The following is a 20,817-nucleotide window of genomic DNA, read 5'->3' as shown; positions in this document are numbered from 1 at the left end:
ACATTGCAAAGCTGCATTCAGGGAATATACTGAAGCCAAGGTGGTTTTTATTCCCCTTTTCTTAAGGGAAAGACATTGCCTCATTTGTAGCTGGAAGGGGTCTTGTTATTTTCGTACGAAGATGCATATTTTAAAGGTGGTTATGCCAAATACATGAACAGATCAGCTCCGAGAGTTCATTTCCACCATGCGGGGAATCAAAAATATTACTTTTATACGCATAAAAGTACATGATCTCCCATTGCTTCAAGAAAGCATCAGAAAGGGAAATGCTAAAAGCAGCTACCCACATGGCATACTGAGTTTTAGTCACTCCTTGGGAAAGCAAAACCTGGAGCCCATGACGTGATGCCACCAGATTCTGGCTCCTGCTGGGCCAGATCCCACTCCCATGGGAGCAGATGGGGAAGCTGCTGGCACTCAGTGGGCTAAATATTCACCCTGCTCCTGTTAGGATCTTGTTTCTGGTCATAGCACACGTCCACAACCTTCTCAAATGACCCCTGGCAACCCCAGTTGCCTCCTTCACGCCAACCACACAGAAAACCAGTGTCCATCCCCAAGTCCTGCTTCCCCATGACCCCTTCAACCTATTTATTTCACCTCTTTCAATAACCCTACAACGATACAAACAGAGTTGGACCACTGTTGACCCTTTGCCCAGCCGATCTGTCCAGCACACACTGATTAAAGGAGTATCAAAACCGGTGGCAGATTTACAGGTTAACAGTGATTTAGTGGAGTGCACCGCAGCCAAATTAATGCCGGCTATAATGTAGTTTACCTCATTAAACAATGCACACCAAGATCCTGTCTGTTGTAAAACAATTGGTCTCTGAAGCCTAGTGTTCATCTTCCAGGGTTGCTGGGAGATAATAAATGGGTAATATTCCGGCGATAATGGTAATGGAGTCACGGCTCAGAGCTAATATTATGGCAAAGCAGTAATTATTTCAACAGTAAACAAGGGGACGCTTGAGCTGCCGACAGGATTGGAGCCGGTTGAAATGCTTCAGTTAATAGAGCTGGAGGCCAGGCCTGCAAGTGCCTCTTGGAAGGAGGACAAGGTGCTCGGCCACTGAGTGAGTCACTTGAACCCTTACTGAGCCAACTGGCCACCAAAAGACAGGAGGGACACGTGCAACAAGGGAGGTGGGGCAGCATGGTGGCCATCCCAACCCAGCCCATCCCAACCCAGTGCAGAGCCCACAGAGCAGGCTCAGTGCTCATCATACAGATGCAGCAGGACCTCACATCCCTTCTTTGACACACCACTTGTGTTGTTGGCTCACACGACGTCTCCAAAGGAGACAAGAGGCAGTGCAGAGGCACAAGACCTCTGATGAACACAGAAGCAGCCTTACACAAACCATCTGCTTCCTCCTAGAGGTATTTCCCTGATAAAAGGGCCAGCAGAGAACACGGCTCTCTGGTCTTCAGTTAATTAGGTGACTTGAGGCAGGGTTAAAGGGAATGATCTCATGGGACACAGAACTGATCACAGTGTGGGACAAGGCAGCACAGAAGCAGATGGAGATTTCCCTCCCCAGGTGGTTTCCCCTTCTCTCTGGAGCCAGGCTCCAGATCTGATGTCCAGCCTACAAATATCCCATATGCCTTCTCTCCTGGGAGGATCCTGGAAAGATGAAGATAGCAAGCAAAGTGCTTAATGGACAAACCTCTGAGATGGGAGGACGTGCTCCCTTCCCAGGGACAAGCAAGTCTTCCAGCTGGATATTTTTTGCAGTTGCTTGTCCTCTTGTTTCAAGCCGCGCCAAGAGCCAGAAAGAATCAATATATCCAAATATACCCGACTTCTCCCAGAGTCCCTCTGCTGGTTTGCTGCTGATGTATAGACAGATGATCTCATGAGACCTCTGCCACATCAGGCCACCATGTCTCATCTATCTTAAGTGCATATACGAGCTGTGATTACTGCTGTGTCCGAGTGCCTCACGTCTGGAATGTATTTATCCTCCCCTTGGTTCCACGAGACAAGGGACTGCCATTGTACCTCTTCCAGGGAAGCCACAGAGGTTAAACTGACTGATCAGGGGATATCTGGGATGTGGCAAAGTCGGGATCCTCTGAGGATCTCCCCTGTCTCTGCCTTGGAGCAACAAGGTGTCACCTGCCCCACAAATGACAGCTCAGACTCAGCCCAGGACTCCGACTCCACACACAGGATCCAGCTTTCAGCACCCAGCCTAATCCTGAGATTAATGAGGGATTCCTGCTACACAGACCTCTCCATCAAACCTCTCACAAGTAAATACACCATCAAGCCAAACCATAATGTTTTCCTACCCTGGCAGCCGCTGTCTTAAGCCTCACACCAGAATCCATCATACTACAGCAATAATCAAAAAGCAATTAGACAAAGCCGTGGCAGAAAAGTCCATCAAGGGTTGTTAAGGATGACGACTTGGATGCAGCCTCTGGCTCAGGATGTCTGCGTGTGGCCAGGCGGATGAGCCAGTGGAGGGATCCACGTGCCCACACCTAGTTTTACACCCTTTCTTTGTGCCCCTGGCCCTGGCATGGCAGGATAACCACACTTTGCCTGCCCACAGAGCCCTCCCCCTCATTACTGCTGAGCCATGCCTGCTCTTCCTGGGACAGAGGCTGCCGAGCCTTCATCCCTCCTGGAAGATCCCTCACTTCAATTCCTTGGCACGTTTCCTGAGCTAAATGGGAGGCATGACGAGTCTCGTGTCTGCAGCACAGATAAATATCCCCTGGATAGCTCAACGTGGAGCCACTCGCTCTGCCAGGGCTTTGGCGTCACCCCCGAGCCTGGCAGCCCGGGATGCCAAGAAATCCCAGCCTGCATCCACCATGAAAAGAAAACTGGCCTGACAACATGACAATCGCCATGACAACATCAGAGTTACCCCCAAAAATAAATAAAAAGCCCAGTAACTATGGAAACACCTGAGTGACCAAAACCAGGCTAGTAACTAGAAGACCTCGCTGCAGTTTACGGGCGGCATCGGCACTGCGGGGCTATAACAGATCCAAAGCCTTGGAAACACAGAGATGCTCAGCACCTAAGGGTGCAAAGTGGAGGTTCATGGGCACACACACGAACAGGGGCCATTCAGACCCCTGAATCCAAGTCCTCTCCACAACTTGCACCTCCTCTGGAAAGATGCTGCTGCCTTCCTGCTGGGTGTTACATCCAGACCATGGTTATCCACATCCTTCTTCTCTCCCTCTCTCCACCCTGCTGAGGATGCCTCTCTTGATTGCCATCTCAATAGTCTTGGCCTGACAGAGGTGCCAAGAAGGGATGGAGCAGCCCCATCCCATGCCAGAGCTTGGCATCCCCATATGGTTTTAGCGAGCTGTGTTTTGAAGCCTCAGTGCCTGGCAGCTCCACTGACACTTGTGCTGCCAGTTAGAGCATCCAAGCCCAGGACAGGGCCTCAAAGCAGGTAAGCCTCCTCTGGAGAGGCAAAAGAAGCTGAGACTCCACCAGCTCCTCTTCTTTTTCCACCTCAACCTGTTCAGCTGCATTAACGGGAGTTGCTGTGGGTTAGTACAGCATTACTGGGAGAAGAAATAAAATAGGACAGAGGGGGTGAGGCAGAGGGACAGAAGACAGGCTGTACCACACACTGGTTGGACTGGTCATGGGTTCAAAAATACCCCTTCTCCAGAGCCAGCATCCTGCTTTTGCTCGTGGCAGGAGATGGGCACAGGTAGGGCCAGGCACTGTGCAAGGCTCTGATTGGTGATGGAAGCACTTATAGGAACACCATTCGTGTGACTCACTAGCAGAAAACTCTCTTGCTCAGGTTCACTCAGCTCTTGAGTTATGCCATGAAAATGCTCTCCTCAGCCCAGCTGCAGGAACTCCTCCAGCCCCCAAACCAAACAGAGCCTCAAAAATCGCCTCCCAGAACACAGCAACAACTGCAGACAGGAAAATTCAGAGTTCACCAGCCCAAGCCACTAAACACATATTCCTCAGAGCAGAGAGGGAACAGCCAGGGGAGCCTGGAGTGGCTGGAAAAGGGTCTCCAGTGAGATCAGTCCCCAGGGAGCCGGGCTGCTCTGGGTGTAAATCCTCTGAAGGACCCAACTGCACCCTGTCCTGGTGAGCAAACTCTCTTATTTGCTCCATTTCCCTCCAGGAGCTGTGCAGTGGGAAATAATTAAGCCTGTGAAGTGCCTTTGCACGGAGCAGCACTCGGCAGCATCAGCACGGGACCGGTCCTTCAGCTCCCGGTGTGTCCGTGCCTGGCACAGACAGCGCTGGCACAGCCTGTCCCCAGCGATGCCAGTGAGAGCCGCTTACCATCCGCTGTGTAAACCCTTAAAATATGCACCAGCATTCCCTGAACCAATTCTCCCTCATCCCTGTTCTCCACCACTCCAAGCAAGACGGAGGAAGACGGCGAGAAAGAACAGGAGGCGTCTCGCTCGAGACCTCCCGTGGGATGAGTAGCAGACCAGCAACTGGGAGAGGGGCCAGCAGCAAGCTTTGGGTTCCACTTGCTCCCAGATCTCCAAATTAGAGTATATCCTGCTAGGAAAAGGGATACCATCCCGGCATCTGCTATAGCACCTCTACACATCTTCCCTGGCCCTCATTTCAGTCCTCACACTTCCCATCCTCATCTTTGCTGCGTGTGGTGAATGCAAAAATGGGGAAATAGAGGTTCCCCTTGGTGGCTTGGCAAGGCCCACAGACAGAGGAGCTGCCCACGGAGATGGACAGCCATGGAAGTTGTCCTGGGTCACCTCTGGGCTCAGCACCTTCCATCAGCAGGAGACCAGGCTCAAGTAAATCTCTGTGATCATTTGTTCCCTTTGAGTTTTGAAAGCAGAATGCCTAATCATGGCCAAAATCAGGAAAGAGCTGCTGCTGCAAATTACACAGCACCACAGGTAATTTCTGATTAGCTCACTCTTCCTCTCCTGGTGCATCCTCAGTTTCCATAGCAGCTAAGTCCTAAGTAAAATGGAAACATCTGGTTCAAGCGCAGGTAAAGATTCCCTGGGGAAAAAAACCTGCTGGATGGCAGCAAACACAGAAAATAGCCCTCATGAAAGACAGAGGCACTGGGAGCCGGGAGCCTGGTTAGGAGAGGATGGATGGTGTGTGGGAGAAGGCAGCGAGGGGCATGGGAGTGGGAGAAGAGGGTCCTGGAGGAGCAGGAGGGGATGTGGGAAGGAGAGCGGAGCTGTGGGGAAAACAAGATGCATGTGAAAAACAGGCGGTGAGGAGGCTGAGCTAAACAAAAACATGTTGTCAGGGTAGACAAGGGGAAGAGGAGGAAGAAAAGGCTTCGAGGTGGGAGCACATGGACTGCCTCGACCATAAATGCTGCCTGGTGGTGACAACTTTGGTTCCATAGAGACACTGAGGGATGGGGAGGAGCATATGGATCCACACCCTGAATTTCATCAGCTATCCATGCACAGATCTCAACCGAAGCCACCAGCTGGAAGCAAGACCACCTACAGTGGATAAGGGTGCACTGAGGGAACAGTTTCTACAGAGGCTCCTGTCAGGGAAGGAGCTGAGACGCCACCGACTCATCTCACTCAGTGCCTGGGCTTTGGGCAGTGACGGATCAGGCCCAGCCATTCCCTCCAGCGCAGACAAATAGCAAAAAAAAAATCAATGGAGCTGCAGCGAGACACCGCAGCCATGGCCAGGCAGCGAGCAGGCGGAGCAGACACGCTGCCATCCGTCACTGCCGCCCCTGCGCCGCCTCCTCCGCCTGCCCCGCAGCCCGGACGGCTGTCCCCGAGGAGAACTCGAGGCAGTTGTCTGCAACAACAGCCCGCACTGGTAGAACCTCAGGGGAAGCCGACTCCGAGGTGGAACTGAAGTGCTTAGACAGGATCAGAGGAGCAGAGCCAGGCGGTGCCGCTCGGCCGCAAGGCTCATCCCGCCCAGAGCCCCCCTGGATCCCGCCCCCAGCTCGCCCACGAGATCCTCCTCACAGCCACGGGGGAATAACCGGGCAGCAAAATGCAAAGCAAAGGCCAAAAAGCAGGTGGGTAAAGGGTTTGAGATTATACGCTCCCGAACGCATGGGAATTTGCTTCCCAGCAGTCACACCCACACAGTTCTGCTGAGGCTTTGCTTACCAATTAACAAGGCCACCAATTAATGCTTCATGTGTTTTCCTGCTCATTTGCACTATTTACAATCTTCCTTTGAAGCAACGTGTAAGAATTGCCTGAAAACTTTTCAAAACAGGGCCCTACAAGCACGTTCAGTGCGCAGCAGGGATGCCCTGAACAGGAACTCCACAATCCTCGTGTACCCTTCCAACTCAGGATATTCCCTGATTCTATGAATCTCTGAGCACAACAACCCCAATCTGGCACCTACAACCAGTCCTCCACCCAGACAAAACCATAAACTGTCCTTCCAGACCACCAAGATGGATGTTCCTCTACCAAAGTCAACAACTCCTGCATTAAGTCACAACTTTTCAGTTCTCTTCACCTTCACTTCGCAACTGAACCAGCCACTGACGCCTCTCCAGCTGCTCACAATTAGTGCTGTGCCCATCCCAAAATATTTCTGGGAATGTCTGGCTCTTACCTTTGGGTGAGATATGTCTCCAGGTGATTGTTGGATCTGGCCTGCCCGTGGCTATGCAGGTGAGGCTGACGTTGCCGCCCTCATTGATGGAGATGTCAGAAGAGATCTCGACGATTTTCGGAGACACTGCAATGACACAGAGAGAAGGAAATTGAAACTGGTTCTGCTCCAACTCAAATCTCAAGCTGTGGGTGAAGGAGACTGTATTTCCATCCTCCCTCCACCTTGACAAGCTGTGCAGTAGCCCATCAGTCTCATCTGACGTGGCAGGAGCTCACAGGGAAAAGAGGGGGCAGAGAAGACAGGGCTGAAGTGCGAAAAAATTGTAGCCAGAGGGGATTCAGTCATTTTAGGGAGGCTCAAGAAGCTCCTCCTCAGCACCTCCATGGTGTGCAAGACAGTGCTTCCTCCTATCCCACTTCCAGCACTCCTTGTGTCCTCTCAGCCACGACAAACCCTTCCCAGCAGAGCTGCACCCCCAGAAAACACCATCCACACCTCCAAACTCCTGCAGGATCTCTGCCAGACCCTTGTAACCAGAGAAGCACCCAGAGGAGCAGGGCACGAAGAATATGAGTCTACTGAGGAGCCTCTAAATTCCACCACCATGCAAAGGAAGGGGAATTCCATGGGGATGGAAGCCACGCCACTGCACTGGCACTGCCATCACGAACGCTCAAGAGAGGGTCAGGTCTGAGGGGTCCAGACCTAAGGAGAGGACACATGTGTAGGACAGGGGGAGGAGAGGAGGGGGCTGGGAGGGGATGAGGAGCAGGCAGGGAGCACTGGGCTCCTGTTGCTGTGTGAGCAGAGGACACGGGGAGGGCTGGGCTTCCCAGGAGCACCGTGGGGAGGCTGCACGAGGAAAAACGATCGGCTGCTGTTATCAGCCTGCACCTGCAGAACATAATAAAGACCATCACCTCCCTGGGTTTATTTCCAAGCTTTCTCAGGAGCCCAGCAGTGGATTGGCCCCCGCTGCTGCGCTTTGCAGGGAGAGCCACAAATCACCTGCAAAGCATCCTGCTCCTTCCACCCTTCCCGGGCGAGCCCCATCCATCACCCCGCTCCGAGCTGCAGCCCAGGCCACTGCAACACCCCTGTTCCTGACTTGCACCCCGCTCCTGAGCATCCCTTCCCTGCCTCTCCCCACCTCCCACACCTCCCCGGGCTGAGCCGAGCCGGAATGACTGCAATGGCCTTGCACGCAATGCCTCTGCTGCGCAGGTAAGTAATTTATTGATCCGTAAAGCACTCCAAGACGCTCTGGAAGGGATTATGTCATGCCAGTGCCGTGCAATAAAATAAAAAATGATGGATTTTTTGTGAACATGATGGTGATTTAGGGTTTGTAGTTGGAAGTGTAGTTAAAGTACATTTTAAGTGGAAATCAAGGTGGGTAATGAATTATTCTCTGTTTTGAAGGGCTTCTGGGAGTTCATTTTTTTGCTGCTCTGGGCACAATGGCTAATCTGCTAATCATGCACTGGAGAACAACTATGGATCAGATGCTCCCAAACAGTGGGGGCTCTGGGGCAGGACAGTGGAGGGCACGAAGACAACACCAAAAGACACATTAATATGCATCAGTTGTCATTAAGGGGACAGCACAGGTCTCCTGGGGCCACCCAGACCTGGGAGATGCTCTGCCCACGGCCAGGTATTCCACTGAGGAGAAGCAATTAATTACAGCAGTGCTGTGATTGCCCCTCTGTGTTCCTGCTGAGACTGCCAGCCAGGAAATCCATGTGTGCCTTTAAAAAAATGGAGCTTGTGGGCTGGACAACAAAAATAGGCCACGGGGGTATTACCACTATCATTTTGGAGAGGTGGGAAGAGACAAGCAGAGACAAGTGGATCACCCACCATTGCCTGGGAAGCAGCAATAGCTTCCAGCTCTAAGTCCTGACAAACTAGAGCAGTATCCATCAACTTTAATGTGCTGTTTGCTGCATCACAGAGGAACCTTTCTGATGTTTTTAACTGCTGAATCCACATCGACCCAATTCAGATTGTTTTGCAGAGAGTTTAAAAAAAAAAAAAAAAAAAAGAAGTAAGACTTTGAGCTGCTACTCTGGAAGTGCACAGGCAGGTTTGCTCAGGAGAGAGAGAAAAGAATTCAAGTGGCCAGATTATAAAACATGATTAAAACAAATTAAACTTGGGTTTCATTGACAGGACAAGGGGGAATGGCTTTAACCTGAGGAGGGTTGATTTAGAACAGATATAAGAAATTTTCTACAACGAGGGTAATAAGTCCTGAAAAAGTTTGCCCAGAGAAGCTATGGCTGCCCCATCCCTGGAAGTGTCCAAGGTCAGGTTGGATGTGGCCTGGGATAGTAAAAGGTGGCCATGCCCATGGCAGGGGGTGGAATGAGATGAGCTTTAAGGTCCCTTCCAACCCAAACCATTGCATCATTCTATAAAAGGAGCTCAAGCACCAAGGAAAAAGCCCACCAAGACTCCAGCAAGTTCGGGACACTCTCAGAGAGATGCAATTTACTGTGTCCCATCTGGAATGAGAGGAGGCAGGAATGGCTGGGAAGCAAACCAGAAAAACAACATCATGGAAGCTGTTAACTAACCCTGGAATGAACTATGCAGTGGTAGGGTTTAACACGGTGGGTATTGTATGCTAATTAAATGTCTGAATATTTAACCACACAGACTATTCCAAATGCCTTTCTGGAGGCTGAACAGGTGTCTTGTAAAGCTTTTACCACACTGGGGAGGGAAACCTTAATGAAGTGATCCAAGAATCTATTTAATATTATTTAACAGTCATCACTTCTTCCATTCCCTCTGCATTAAAGGACTTTCACCATCAGCTGGCATTTCTGCAGCACTGGGGCAGAGGAGACATTTCCTACGCCGAAAGTAGGATGCAGATGGAGCTGTGCCCCTTTGGGAATGAATAAATAAATAAAGCTAAGTAAATGGAGGCTTCCCAGGCGGGAACCCTCTCCTTGCGGGCAGTCCTTTTGTGTTCAGCATCTCCCTTGCTCACAAGTGATTAAACATGGCAGTGTTGGCCAGGCTGCTCCAGTGACACAGCACAGATTTCCCCAGAGGCAGGATGGTGGTTTATTGATCCAACTTCTTTTTCCCCTCCCTCCCCAGCCGTGCCATGGTGCTGGGGGAAGTCTCTGGGCTGCTCTCAGCCCTCCACAGGTGCCCAGGGCGTACCCCCCCCCCTTTGACTCCTTGCACACATGGAGTCCCCAGGACAGAAAGCAGCTTGCTTAAATATTTGACCAAGCCATCTGGTGCGTTACACGTTCGAGGGTGTTCAGTCAGGTGATATATGTCCTCACGGATCCAAGCATATGTGCTTGCCTCCACAGATAGATTCCCTGGCGCACAGACACCCTCCTGCCACTGGCACAGACAATATCCCTGCCATGCTTTCACCTCCAAACACCCGCTCCAGAGCCAGCACAGGTGCAAAAGCTTCACTTATCCCAAGCACGTACCCCACGGCAGCGCTGAGCATGGATCTTCATCTCCTGGGAATGCTGCAGGGCTCCCCTTGCACCTACACCACCTCCTCTGCTGCCTCTCCCGTGGCACTCACTGCAGGACTGATCCCTGATTACTCCTCCAGCTGCCTTTTATAGCTCATCCCAAATTACATAAACATCCCCAGCCTTGCCTCATTGCTCAGGCCCTGCCATCTCCATGTGATCACCTGCATGCAGGACCCTGCTGCTTGCCTGGGCTTTCCTCTCCCTGACACCCCAAATTTCAGCCATGCATCAGGCAAGGAGTCCCCTGAGTATGAGGGGAGTGTGGATGTTGAACAACCTCTCCACCAGAGAGTGGGAAGGAGACCTCAGATGAGCCTCACCAAGCTGGGTGCCTTTCAAGGAGTAACTGTGTATTTTTGCCTTAACCACCTCCTTTCTACCCACTTTTGGGAGCCAAGGAAGTAGTGCAGAAATACACCTGTGACCTGTCCAGACCTGTAAACCCCTTCTGGTGTGGAAGGGAAGCAGGGCAGGTGTTACCCCAGCAAAGGGGACTCGCAGCCCCCAGCACAGCCTGGGAGCCAGCGGCTTTCCCGGTAAGCCTCGCAGTGCCTGCTTCCCCTTCATAAAACATGCAAACCTCCATCTTCCAGCACGAGCAACATCTGCTCCAGATCAAAGGGAACAACAAAGAACAACTATAAAAGTGTCTGGAAGAAAGAAAAAGAGGGAGAGTCAGACTTGCGTTCTGCAGGCGATCTGTGATGTGCACTGGCAGCTTCCTGAGCATCAGCCTGATGCTGCTCCTGCTTTAATAACAGCTTCTCACTGCTGTCACACACAGAATTCCCTGTGTTTTACAGAGTTTGCTACCACGGGTCCTGCCTCTGGGATTCGGTGAGGGGGAGTCCTGAGTGTGCTGGGTATCCTTGCAGCATTGCTGAGAGTCAAACCAAGCCCACACTCCAAGATTTGAGGGGTCTGTCAAAGTCAGATGGGACCAGGCACAAGGCAGGGAGCCCAAAATCGGGCCCCAGGACTCCTCCAGGTTGGGAACAGAGCGGTTGGCAGCACCCAGGTTGGAGAAGGTACAATGCTCCAGCTGCTGCAGTGCCTGACACCTCCATTATGCCTTATCCCTCTTTTGTGTTCCAAAGCTTTCTGCCTTTAGGGAGCAAACTGAGAGCCCTGTGCCTTCAATTACAGGTGTGTTATAATGGGCTTTTAAATCAGTTTGTGCTGCTTTAACACAATTATAATTAAGAGAAAAGCAGAGAGGGCTTTGTCCTTTCATCATACCAACCTCCTTCCATCACATCATCCTTCCATCATATGCTCCCAGCTCAGGAGCAGTTCTGAGGATGTCTACAGGGTGTGAGGAAGGGCAAACACAGCCTTAGAGCCTCCTTGGTCACGTAAATTTGTACACCAACCCCTTGTGGGTGCTGATCCTTCCCCACAGAGCTGCTCGGACCCCGGGTTGGCACCATCACCCCCTTCCCAGGTTCAGCACAGCTTTGCCCAGGGATTGATTCCCCCCTCTCCACAAACCTGGCAGCAGGCAAAGCCATGAAGAAAGACGGCTGGAAACGAAGAGGACATACATAACAACCTTAATAAGCAATTAATAAATAACTAATGACAATTGCTCGTTTTAAAGCGAGGCGTAATGAGATGTGTCACACGGCACCGAGATGTGTCTAAATGATTTCCCAAGCAGGTAACGGCTCCTGTTGCAGCAAAGCTTGGAGGACACGAGGGTTTTTTTCTGCCTGTCTCTGCAGCAGGTTCTATGGCACGGCATCCCAATAACTCAGAGGAGGAGAAGAGGGGAAACGAGACATTCCCAATCATTCATTAGTAAAGTATTTGTGAGAGTGGGTATAATTCACCACGTAAACAGCAGGGTTTCTGCAGACAAACTTTACAGCTAAGTGCCAAAAGGGAGCCCAATCTGATTCCACTTACGATGGCATAAATCAGCAATACTGCTGCAGTCAACGAGGGATACACCAGAGTAAACGTGGTAGGAGGGGCAGGACTCCAGCACAAGGACTTTTTCCTGACTTTTGGACAGGTCCAGGTTTACCAGCCTGGAGGAAGAGCAGCTTCCTAAGGAGTCAGGGTGCTGCCTGGCTAGATTCATTCCCCTGCTGTCAAATCTCTGAAAGGATCTGCATCCTTTTCCCTACCAGAAAAAGGAAGAAAACCCCTGACACCGAGCCCCACACCGGTGGGGAATCAATCTAGAATTTGCTTGCTTGACTATTAATAAGCAGCTTTAACAGGAGGCAGAACTCTCTCAGGTCTGGGAGAGTTCTGTGCTCATGTTACAATGCCCGAAGGAAGCCGTGGCACTGCTCTGGGCTTCGCTGCCTCCTCTACAATGAGTCCAATGATGCTGAATGAAAAGAAAACAAGAAGAAAGATGTAAAAGTAAAGTTTTTGCTTTATTATCCACGAAGAAATGCAGCCAAACAAGGAGTGTTTGGCAGTTCAGCTCCCTGTCTAGACAGATCTCATTTTCAACTCCACACACGCCGCACGGATCTAGTTTCCAGTTTTTGCACCCCGAGCCACCTGGGATTCCCCCTGCAAGCCAAGCAACGCCTCATGAAAGGCAGAAAATTGAAGGATCTCAAATCCTTAAGACACCTGCATCATTTTTCCAGCGTTATTGACACCTCTCCTCAAGGCACGACAGCCTCTCTCACAGCTGCCTCCATGGTGACCATCAAAATGACAGTGACTCTGTCACACCCTGCTCAGGGGACACAGGGTCCTCAGCTCCTCTCATTCCACTGGGTGCCAGTGAAGACCCCCTGGGGAAAAGTCCCTGCGTGAGGATGAGCAGCCCCGTGCCGACAGCGCCCCGGAAAGTCGGAACGCGACTTGTGGCTAACACAAGGCTTGTCAAACCCATCACCTCGAAATGCTGCATGTCTTTATTAGATTCCTTTATCTCCCCCCGAGATCGGAGGGGACACGCCGAGATGATTCTCGGAGGAGATGTCATCATCCAGAAACTAATTAAAGGCTGCGCGGGAAGTCGGGCCACGCGCACTCTGGAGAACAAAACGCATTAGCAACCCGAGCCGAGGAAAATATTACAAGTGAACTTCAGATCAGAAAGGGCGAGAGGGGGATTTGACAGCAGGTCTCCTCTCCCCGTCTCTCCTCACGCTCATCCCCACAACTCCCTCGTCCTCGTTAGCGGTCCCCTGGCAGGAGCTTGGGCTCCTGGACCTGAGGGATGCAGGGCAGCAGTGGATCTTCCCTCCAGAGGGTCACACTCTGAGAGAAAATCATGGTTTGTGGGATTTTGTTTTTCTTCAGGGATAGAAAAGCCTCCTTGCTGCGGGTGAACAGGCTGCAGAGAAGGATGGATTGATGCCTGCCCTGCCACAGTGCTCCCTGGGCAAAACCCTCAGTCTCACTGGATCTCATCTCTCCATCAACACAATGGCAAGGATTTCTCATCCTTGCAGGCTCATTAAAAACACATCAGCATAGAAAATTGTAAGATATTCAGAGCCTATGGCCACAGGGACTGGAGGTGGGGACACTTCTGCATGGGGACAGTCCTGCCAGACATGACCTATGTGTAGGTAGGACTTACCTAAGATGAGGTGCACAGATCTAGTTTAGGACATGTATCTCAAGTGGATGTGCCTGTAAAAAGCCAGTCAACCTGAAGTCTCCCATATCAAGGCACAGCAAGTATCCATGACATTGCTCATCTAGTCCATCAGCACACACTGCTCCTGCTAAAATTCTGCACAAAACCTCAGCTTCTCTCCCCCAAACCAGCCAGAATGGCCATGTCCCATTCTCCTGCTCTCCACTCAGCTCCTGGAGATTGGCAGGGCTCTCTCTCTGCTCTCCCCCAGCTCTCTGTCCACGAGGAATGGGCATTACGCCGAGGGCTGAGCTCTCTGAACAGCCCCAGTGCCACTTTACTCCTCAAAAGGGACGTGGCAGGAACAAAGGAGCTCAAACATCCTTTCCAAAGATAAATCAGATGCTCTAATGCAGCCTGCATCTCCAATGAATGTAGGGCAGGTGTCTCTGAAGTGAAGTATTAGTTAAAATGATGCTCTTTAAATTACATTTCGGCTATTTCAGGCAGACAGGTTGTGTGTGGGTTGGGCTGGGTTTTTTTATGATCTATCTAGAGGCTTAAAAAGACACAGAGAGAAATAAATCTCCCTTCCATTAAAAACACACTATGCTCTTGCATATTTGTTCTTATCTCGGCACTCTCGCACTCGTGCTCCCTCTCCCTCGGCTCGAGCACAAAGTAAGTGTTTATGATTACACTTTCCACACTGACACTCAGCTAATTCAAGAAGCCACCAGCCCGTGCCCAGGAGGAGCGTGGTGCTCTCTCTCCCTCGCAGGGGGATGAGCTGCACTTCCCAAAATGCCTCTCTGGACCTGATGGCTTTACTTCAAAGACCATTGAGATTCGTGCTGCTAATGTGGAACTGAGTGAAAGCCCCAAGTTTTGACTGAATTTGTAAGTCTACTTGGATCTTCTGAGTTTATCCGTGCCCCTTTTGCCTCATTTATCTGTTTTCCTCCCTCCATTGCCATCAGTGCCTGTCCCCAGACAGCTCCTTTCCTCCCATCCTTCCTGAGCTCCATCTCTTCCAGGTGCCTCTTTGTGTTCCAGCCAGACACTTCACCTCTGCTTGGGCTTCTTCCCATCTTTGCCTTTGATTACAGTGAAAAATTAATGGATCAGGCAGGGAGCACAGCCCTGCTATTCTCTGATTAGGTGATCTGGAGGCTGCTACTTATGACCAGACTCTTTGTTCATCTGGGAGAACAGAGTGGGAGAACAAAGCTTATGAAGTGGGAGAACAAAGCTTGTGAAGTGGGAGGTCAGCAAGGTCCAGGAGTTCAAAAGGAACTCACATCAGGTGAGCTGATCCATGCCTCCATATGCTGCTACTCCTCCCACCCCCATGGGAACACATCTCCTGTGACCCATCCATCACTCTGGCAGAGGCAGGTCTACCTTCCCAAAGCTGCCAGGAAAATACCAGGAGGGAAAATATCAGTGAGCCAGAGTCTGATGTGATGGCACTCACCACCCTTCCCACACCTTTAAATGTGGATTATCCCTATCGTCAAAACACCCCAGTGAGTTAAGGGAGTGTTTTTATTCCCACTTTATGGATGGAGAAATGAGACCTGAAGACCAAATGGCCCAGGAGTGCCTGTTTGGATCAATGCTCTGCAGCAAATGCTTTTCAGGCTCAGAAAACCATGGAAAAGGATGGTGCCAGGACAGGTATTTCCAATGGTCTGCATGGGATGAGAGGGCCATGGTTAAAAATTAGCTATCAAGTCGTAGAGACACAGCAAGATGTTCCTGTACACAGAGGGGCTATTAAAATTTCAGTACCAAATTCAACCCAAAAAAAGCAATGTTTGACAGAGTTAAAAGCAAAGGAAAAGGAGGGAGCGATGCTCCCTCAAGGAGGGATGTTGATGCGCCTGGAGAACGTGGGGCTGTTCTCCTTTTCCTTTAGGACTGCTCCTTCTTTTCCCATTTCTCCTAAACAAAGCCCTTGAGCCTTCTTCTTGGCCACACTCATGCCTACGAGAACGCCAGAAAAGCCACAGGGAGTTATCCCCCCCAGAGCATCCTTAATTTCCCTATTTGTCTTCCTAATGCCCAACCTCATCACCAGCACCGTCTATTCCCCATGTGCTCCTGCTTTTCACAGAAGGACTATTTTTACCCCATTCTTCCCATGCCTCTTTTTCCTCCCATTTAATCATTCGGAGGCTTTTTATCCACACTTTCCTTTCCTTTCTCTCCTCTTCCCCTTTCATTTTTAAAACCTGTGGTTCTCCGATTCAAAATCATTACTGTTTTTAACTTGACTCGAGCCTCTTAATTAAGTTACTTTCCATTATTTTTTATCTAGTCCATTTGTCTCCATTCCCCCGCACCCTCCCTCAATTCTTCCTTTCCTCCCCAAGGCAGGCTGGGTATGAAATCTTACATTTCCATTTGGCTTACAATCACTTTGAATTTTTAAATGCTATTAAATTGGATCACACCAGTCACTGGACTGGAGTTGTCGAGCTGTGATATTTACTTGCGCCAGTCAAAGGGAAATGAAATTGTGGCTGTGCAGGGGAGGGGGGGGGTGGAAGGCGATGGGGGAGCACAGATTTATTCTGCCCGTGGTACTTGCAAACAGGCACAATCCCTTCGGATTTTTGAGCGAGTTCAAAGGAAACTCTTAACGCTCAACCATGAACGTATTGTAATGTCTTTAATAAATCAATTACTTGTTGGCAGGGAAGTGTCACTGCATCTCCAATCCTTGTAATCACCTCAGCCCTGCTGTGTTTTAAGTGCGGAAAAACCCACGGAGGGAGATGGGGGAGCCAGAGGAATCGTCGGCGCAGGGCAAAGCAGGGAAAGCACCACCCCGTGCCAGAAAAGGCCAAGAGATACAGGAAGAACTTGCATGGTGTAAAAACACACACACAGAGCCATCCCCAGCACCAGGACAAGGACATCACGGTGTCCTTAGCCACGAGTACCTCCGTGTACCATGGAGGGACCCTGCCAGCCCTGCATGGGGCTCATCCTTCCCAGGGCAGCTCCTGGGGTGCAGAGACCTGGGAGGAAGGACCACAACAGGCTCACTGGGAAAGGTGGTGTGGCAATAGATGCCTATCCCAGGCATTCAGCCCATGGCAATGAGAGCAGCCCCTGCTCCTGCCAGCTCGGGGCTGAGCATCCCTCACGATATTGCAAAATTCCCACCATTGCCAAGAGTGACACAACCTTTTGCTGCGCTAATTCAGACCCTGGGTTTTGTGCTCCTCCTTCAGGAGAGTGCTGTATTTCAATTTCACTAAAAGAGGCCTTTTCCACTTGAAAATTTGCTAAAGAGAGCAGGATTTGATTACAAAGCAGCCCTGGCCAAATCCAGCCCCTCCTCCTCTCTCTCTGCCGACAACATCCTCCCCTCCACAACAACAATCATCTGAGCACAAACAGACAACGGAGCTTTTCAGAAAGTAATGAACTCTGGTCGGAGCCAAGGCAGGAAGGGTTTAATGTTCAGCACAGAAAGCTTGGCGAGGCCATCAATTATATAGCCCTGCTGCTGAAGGAGTGAAAAGAAGAGAATGTTTCAGACAGACACGGCCAAAAAGAAAAGATAGGGAAGGAAATCACTGCGAGAGAGATTTAATTCCACGAGCGGAGAGAAGTGTTTGCAAAGGAGGAGGAGGATCAAAGGCTGAAGCTCTCGGGCTGCCTGCGAGGAGGAGGGATTACAAGGAGGGCAAACCATGGAGAAGACATCTCTGTTGATGCCTTGTCTCGAGGCTGGTCCAGGCAAGGAGAGCCCCAGGCACAAACTGGGGAGCCTGTGGGTTGTGGGGGCTTGGTGATGGGGAGGCTTTGGCAGAGAGGAGGGTGGATTGAGACCTGTTCATCTCATCTCACATAGGACACCAGACCAGCACAGGGTCTTCAACCTCCACTGCCTCAGCCCAAATCCTACCCAGATGTTTACACAAGATGTTACCAAGGAGAGGAGAGCTGAAATCTTTTGGGTGTCTGTACAGCCCGCTTGATGGGACTGGTAAATCAGACATGAAAAATCACAGAATCATAGAATGGTTTGGGTTGGAAGGAACCTTAAAGCTCATCCAGTTCCACCCCGCCTGCTATGGTCAGGGACACCTTCTACTAGCCCAGGTTGCTCCAAGCCCCATCCAACCTGGCCTTGGACACTTCCAGGGATGGGGCAGCCACAGCTTCTCTGTGCCAGGGCCTCCCCACCCTCACAGCCAACAATTCCTTCTGTATCAGTGTATGGGTCCACCTAGAGCAAGAAGACCTCCTACTCTCTCCACTGCACCCAGTGGGACTGTGCTGATCCCTTCCAGGGATCCAGCCTTGGACTAAGGAACAAAACCAACTCTTTTCTGAGGGATAGGGTAAAGGTCTTGCACTTCTGTTTCACACCAGACCCACGAAACCCAAGCCAGAAATATTTCAAGACCACTTTTCCATGTCTTTTCTGAAGGACCACAATTCCACACCTTTTCCAAAGATCCCTGCCTTTTTGTTCTCCACTTCCCACTTCTCCCCTTTCTCCTTTCTAAATCTCTTTCCTCTCCATTGCAGCACCAGAACAGAAAGGAAAATGAGATCACAACTCTCCTGATGTTTCAATGCAGCTCCCCTCTTCCCAGTTTCAACCTCTGCTTCAAAACCCAATCAGAACATTTTCCACCCAGTTCCACCCTTTTTTGTCTGAAAGTGACCCCCTCCAGCCTGTCCTCAAGCCTGTGGGTATTCAGTGGAGCTTTTTTAGCCCATGGAGGTGGCAGGGCTGGGCAGCTCTTCGGCAGCTGTTCCCTTGGCCTCTCCTTTATCTCCAGCATTGTGTTCACATCTGCTTCCCCCTCTGCCTCTTTCCCTGCTGCTGGGAGCCTGCTTTTAAATCACTGCTCAGCACACCAGCTGCCATGCACAGGTTCCATGCCCTGTTTGGATGGGGGATCCAAAAGCCATTTGCAAACCTCCCTCTGCCTTTTTTTTTTTTTTAAAAAAAAAAAAAAAAATCTTATTTTTTTTTTAATCCTCCTGAACCTGCCAGCCCTGCCACACTGCTTTCCCCTCCTCCCTTTTGGCTGCAGAGTTCTCTTGGCTCTGGAAACATGTTCAGACACCTGGTTGCTGGCAGCGTGGGGTTTGGCAGAGGCTGGCTCATGCAGCTCTCTGGTAGGGGAGGGGAGGACAGTGGGGGTCAGCAGGACCCACCTTGGCTATCAGGGATGTGCTGGTGTGCCACTCCTGGCTTTTAGGTGGCTTTCCTAGTGCTGGTGGCAATGCCACCACCCACATCCCTCTGGCTTTGCCTGCAGTTTTGGCCAAGGCCATTTCTGGTTTTGTGGAGTAGAAAAGCACAGATTTGTGCAGCATCACCCAGGAGCTGCAGACACATTTAGGACAAGGCACTGCCATCTGTGGCTCCCTTCCTCGGCAGAGTCCTGCTCCTGAGCATGGCAATGCTGGCAGAGCAAAAGCCCCAGGGAGCAGAGCTGGTCACTTCCACCCTGCCCACGCAGTGGCTCCAGGCAAAATTCCCATTCCAGATTGCAATCTCCCCATGCCACCGAAAAAATACAGAGAGGGCGATATCCTTCCTGCAGCCAGGAATGTACAATATTCCCTGAAAAAGCTTTGCTGATGCCTTCCCAACCTCCCTTCACTCATGGTCTGTGCAGGATTGCAAGCCAGGATCCCCACGGATGCCACCTTCATAGCAAAGGCTACATCAAACAGACAAAAATCCCTTGGGAAGAGCCCTTTGCTTCTGTCCTTTGACTCCTCAAGCCTCTGCAACAGGTTTTTGCTTCTGGACTGGCCTCCGGAGAGACTGGCCAGAAAAATCAGTTCTAAAGGCCAAAAAGAAGAGCCAGATTAAAGTATCAACTCTGAATTTATGCTCGGGACTTAAGGTTTAATAATGCAACAGAAAATCAATATTTAATAAAGCAAATGATGGAGAAAAACAGTGAATGGGAGATGAGCCGCTGCTCGTGTTTTCAAACACGTAACCCCCGGAGGAGCCGGGTTGGCAGGATGGATGTGGAACCAGATTGGCACAAAGAGCTGGCACAGAGGATGCCTCAGGTCCCACTGATTCCAGCTCCAGTGTCAAGGGGGGCTCACGGGTCTTTTTTTAAAGGACAAACAAGGCATTACTGTGGTGGTCAGAGTCCAAATACCCATGGAGAGAGATCAAAGGCTGAGGCACGAGGGGAGCTGAGCAGCTGCTGTGCTGAACGGGCCCAGACCGGGGCTGGGCTGGGCTGGGCTGGTGGGAGCAGCAGAGCACCCAAATTCGGGTTTCAAGAGCAGGGGGAAGAGTTGTCAGGAGGTGGGCATCTCCTGAGAAGCCATGAAGGAGCACAGGGGCTCAAAGCAGAGTAAAAATCCCTGCCTGCCGAGCAGGACAGGAGGTGTGGGTAGTTCAGAGGGGCAAGTTGGGCATCAAGCCTGGCTGGCAGGTGTGGTGGGATGGCAAGAGTGCCATGGCACTCTGGGTATGGCAAGCCTGCATCCCTGGGCATGGAAGAACTGCGCATCCCTGGGCATGGAAGCACACATCCCTGGGAACAAAGAGTGCATCCCTGGGCACAACAAGCATGGAATCACTGGGCACAGCAGCAAACCTGCATCACTGGAAGCAAGAACTGTGCATCCCTGAGCACAGCAAACACGCATCCCTGGGCACAGCAAGTGTGAATCCCTGGACATGGAAAGACTGCATTCCTGGGCGTGTCAAGCCTGCACCTCTGGGCACAGCAAACCTGCATCCCTGGGCACAAAGTGCATATCCCTGAGCATGGCAAGAGCACATGTCTGGGCACGACAGGCATGAATCCCTAGGCCTGGCAAGAGTACATCCCTGGGAACAGGAAACAACATCCCTGAGCAAGCAAGCATGCATGCCTGGGCATGGCAAACCTGCATCTCTGGACATGGCAAGCACACATCCCTGGGCATGGCAAGCAAAAAATCCCTGGGCATGGCAAGCACACATCCCTGGAAGTGCTGGGCCTGGGCAGGATGAGGGAAGCTCTGTGATTCTGGGGACAGATCAGCAGCTCTGCCTCCCTCCCCTGGAGGCTGGAGAAAACTGCAGCAAGCCCCTGAATGGCACAGAGATGTCACCTGCGCCTTGTCACCCCACTGCCTGCACTAAGCCTGTCCAACCCCGA

At 51.1% G+C, this 20,817-nt stretch overlaps 1 protein-coding gene across 1 annotated transcript in view; it reads right to left on the bottom strand.

The window, feature by feature from the left end:
• LOC126644040 (protein CEPU-1-like) overlaps positions 1-20,817 on the bottom strand; it is a 196,110-nt gene that overhangs the window by 20,065 nt on the left and 155,228 nt on the right. Inside the window, 1 exon segment of the mRNA XM_050322916.1 lies at positions 6,572-6,697. Coding sequence (XP_050178873.1) covers positions 6,572-6,697 — 126 coding nt within the window.

This window comes from Myiozetetes cayanensis, unplaced genomic scaffold, assembly GCF_022539395.1.
Source record: "Myiozetetes cayanensis isolate MyiCay16 unplaced genomic scaffold, myiCay2020 scf29, whole genome shotgun sequence".
In the NCBI taxonomy this organism is placed as follows: domain Eukaryota; kingdom Metazoa; phylum Chordata; class Aves; order Passeriformes; family Tyrannidae; genus Myiozetetes; species Myiozetetes cayanensis.
Note: the sequence above shows the minus strand (reverse complement) of the source record. Positions and strands in the feature narration are given on the sequence as shown.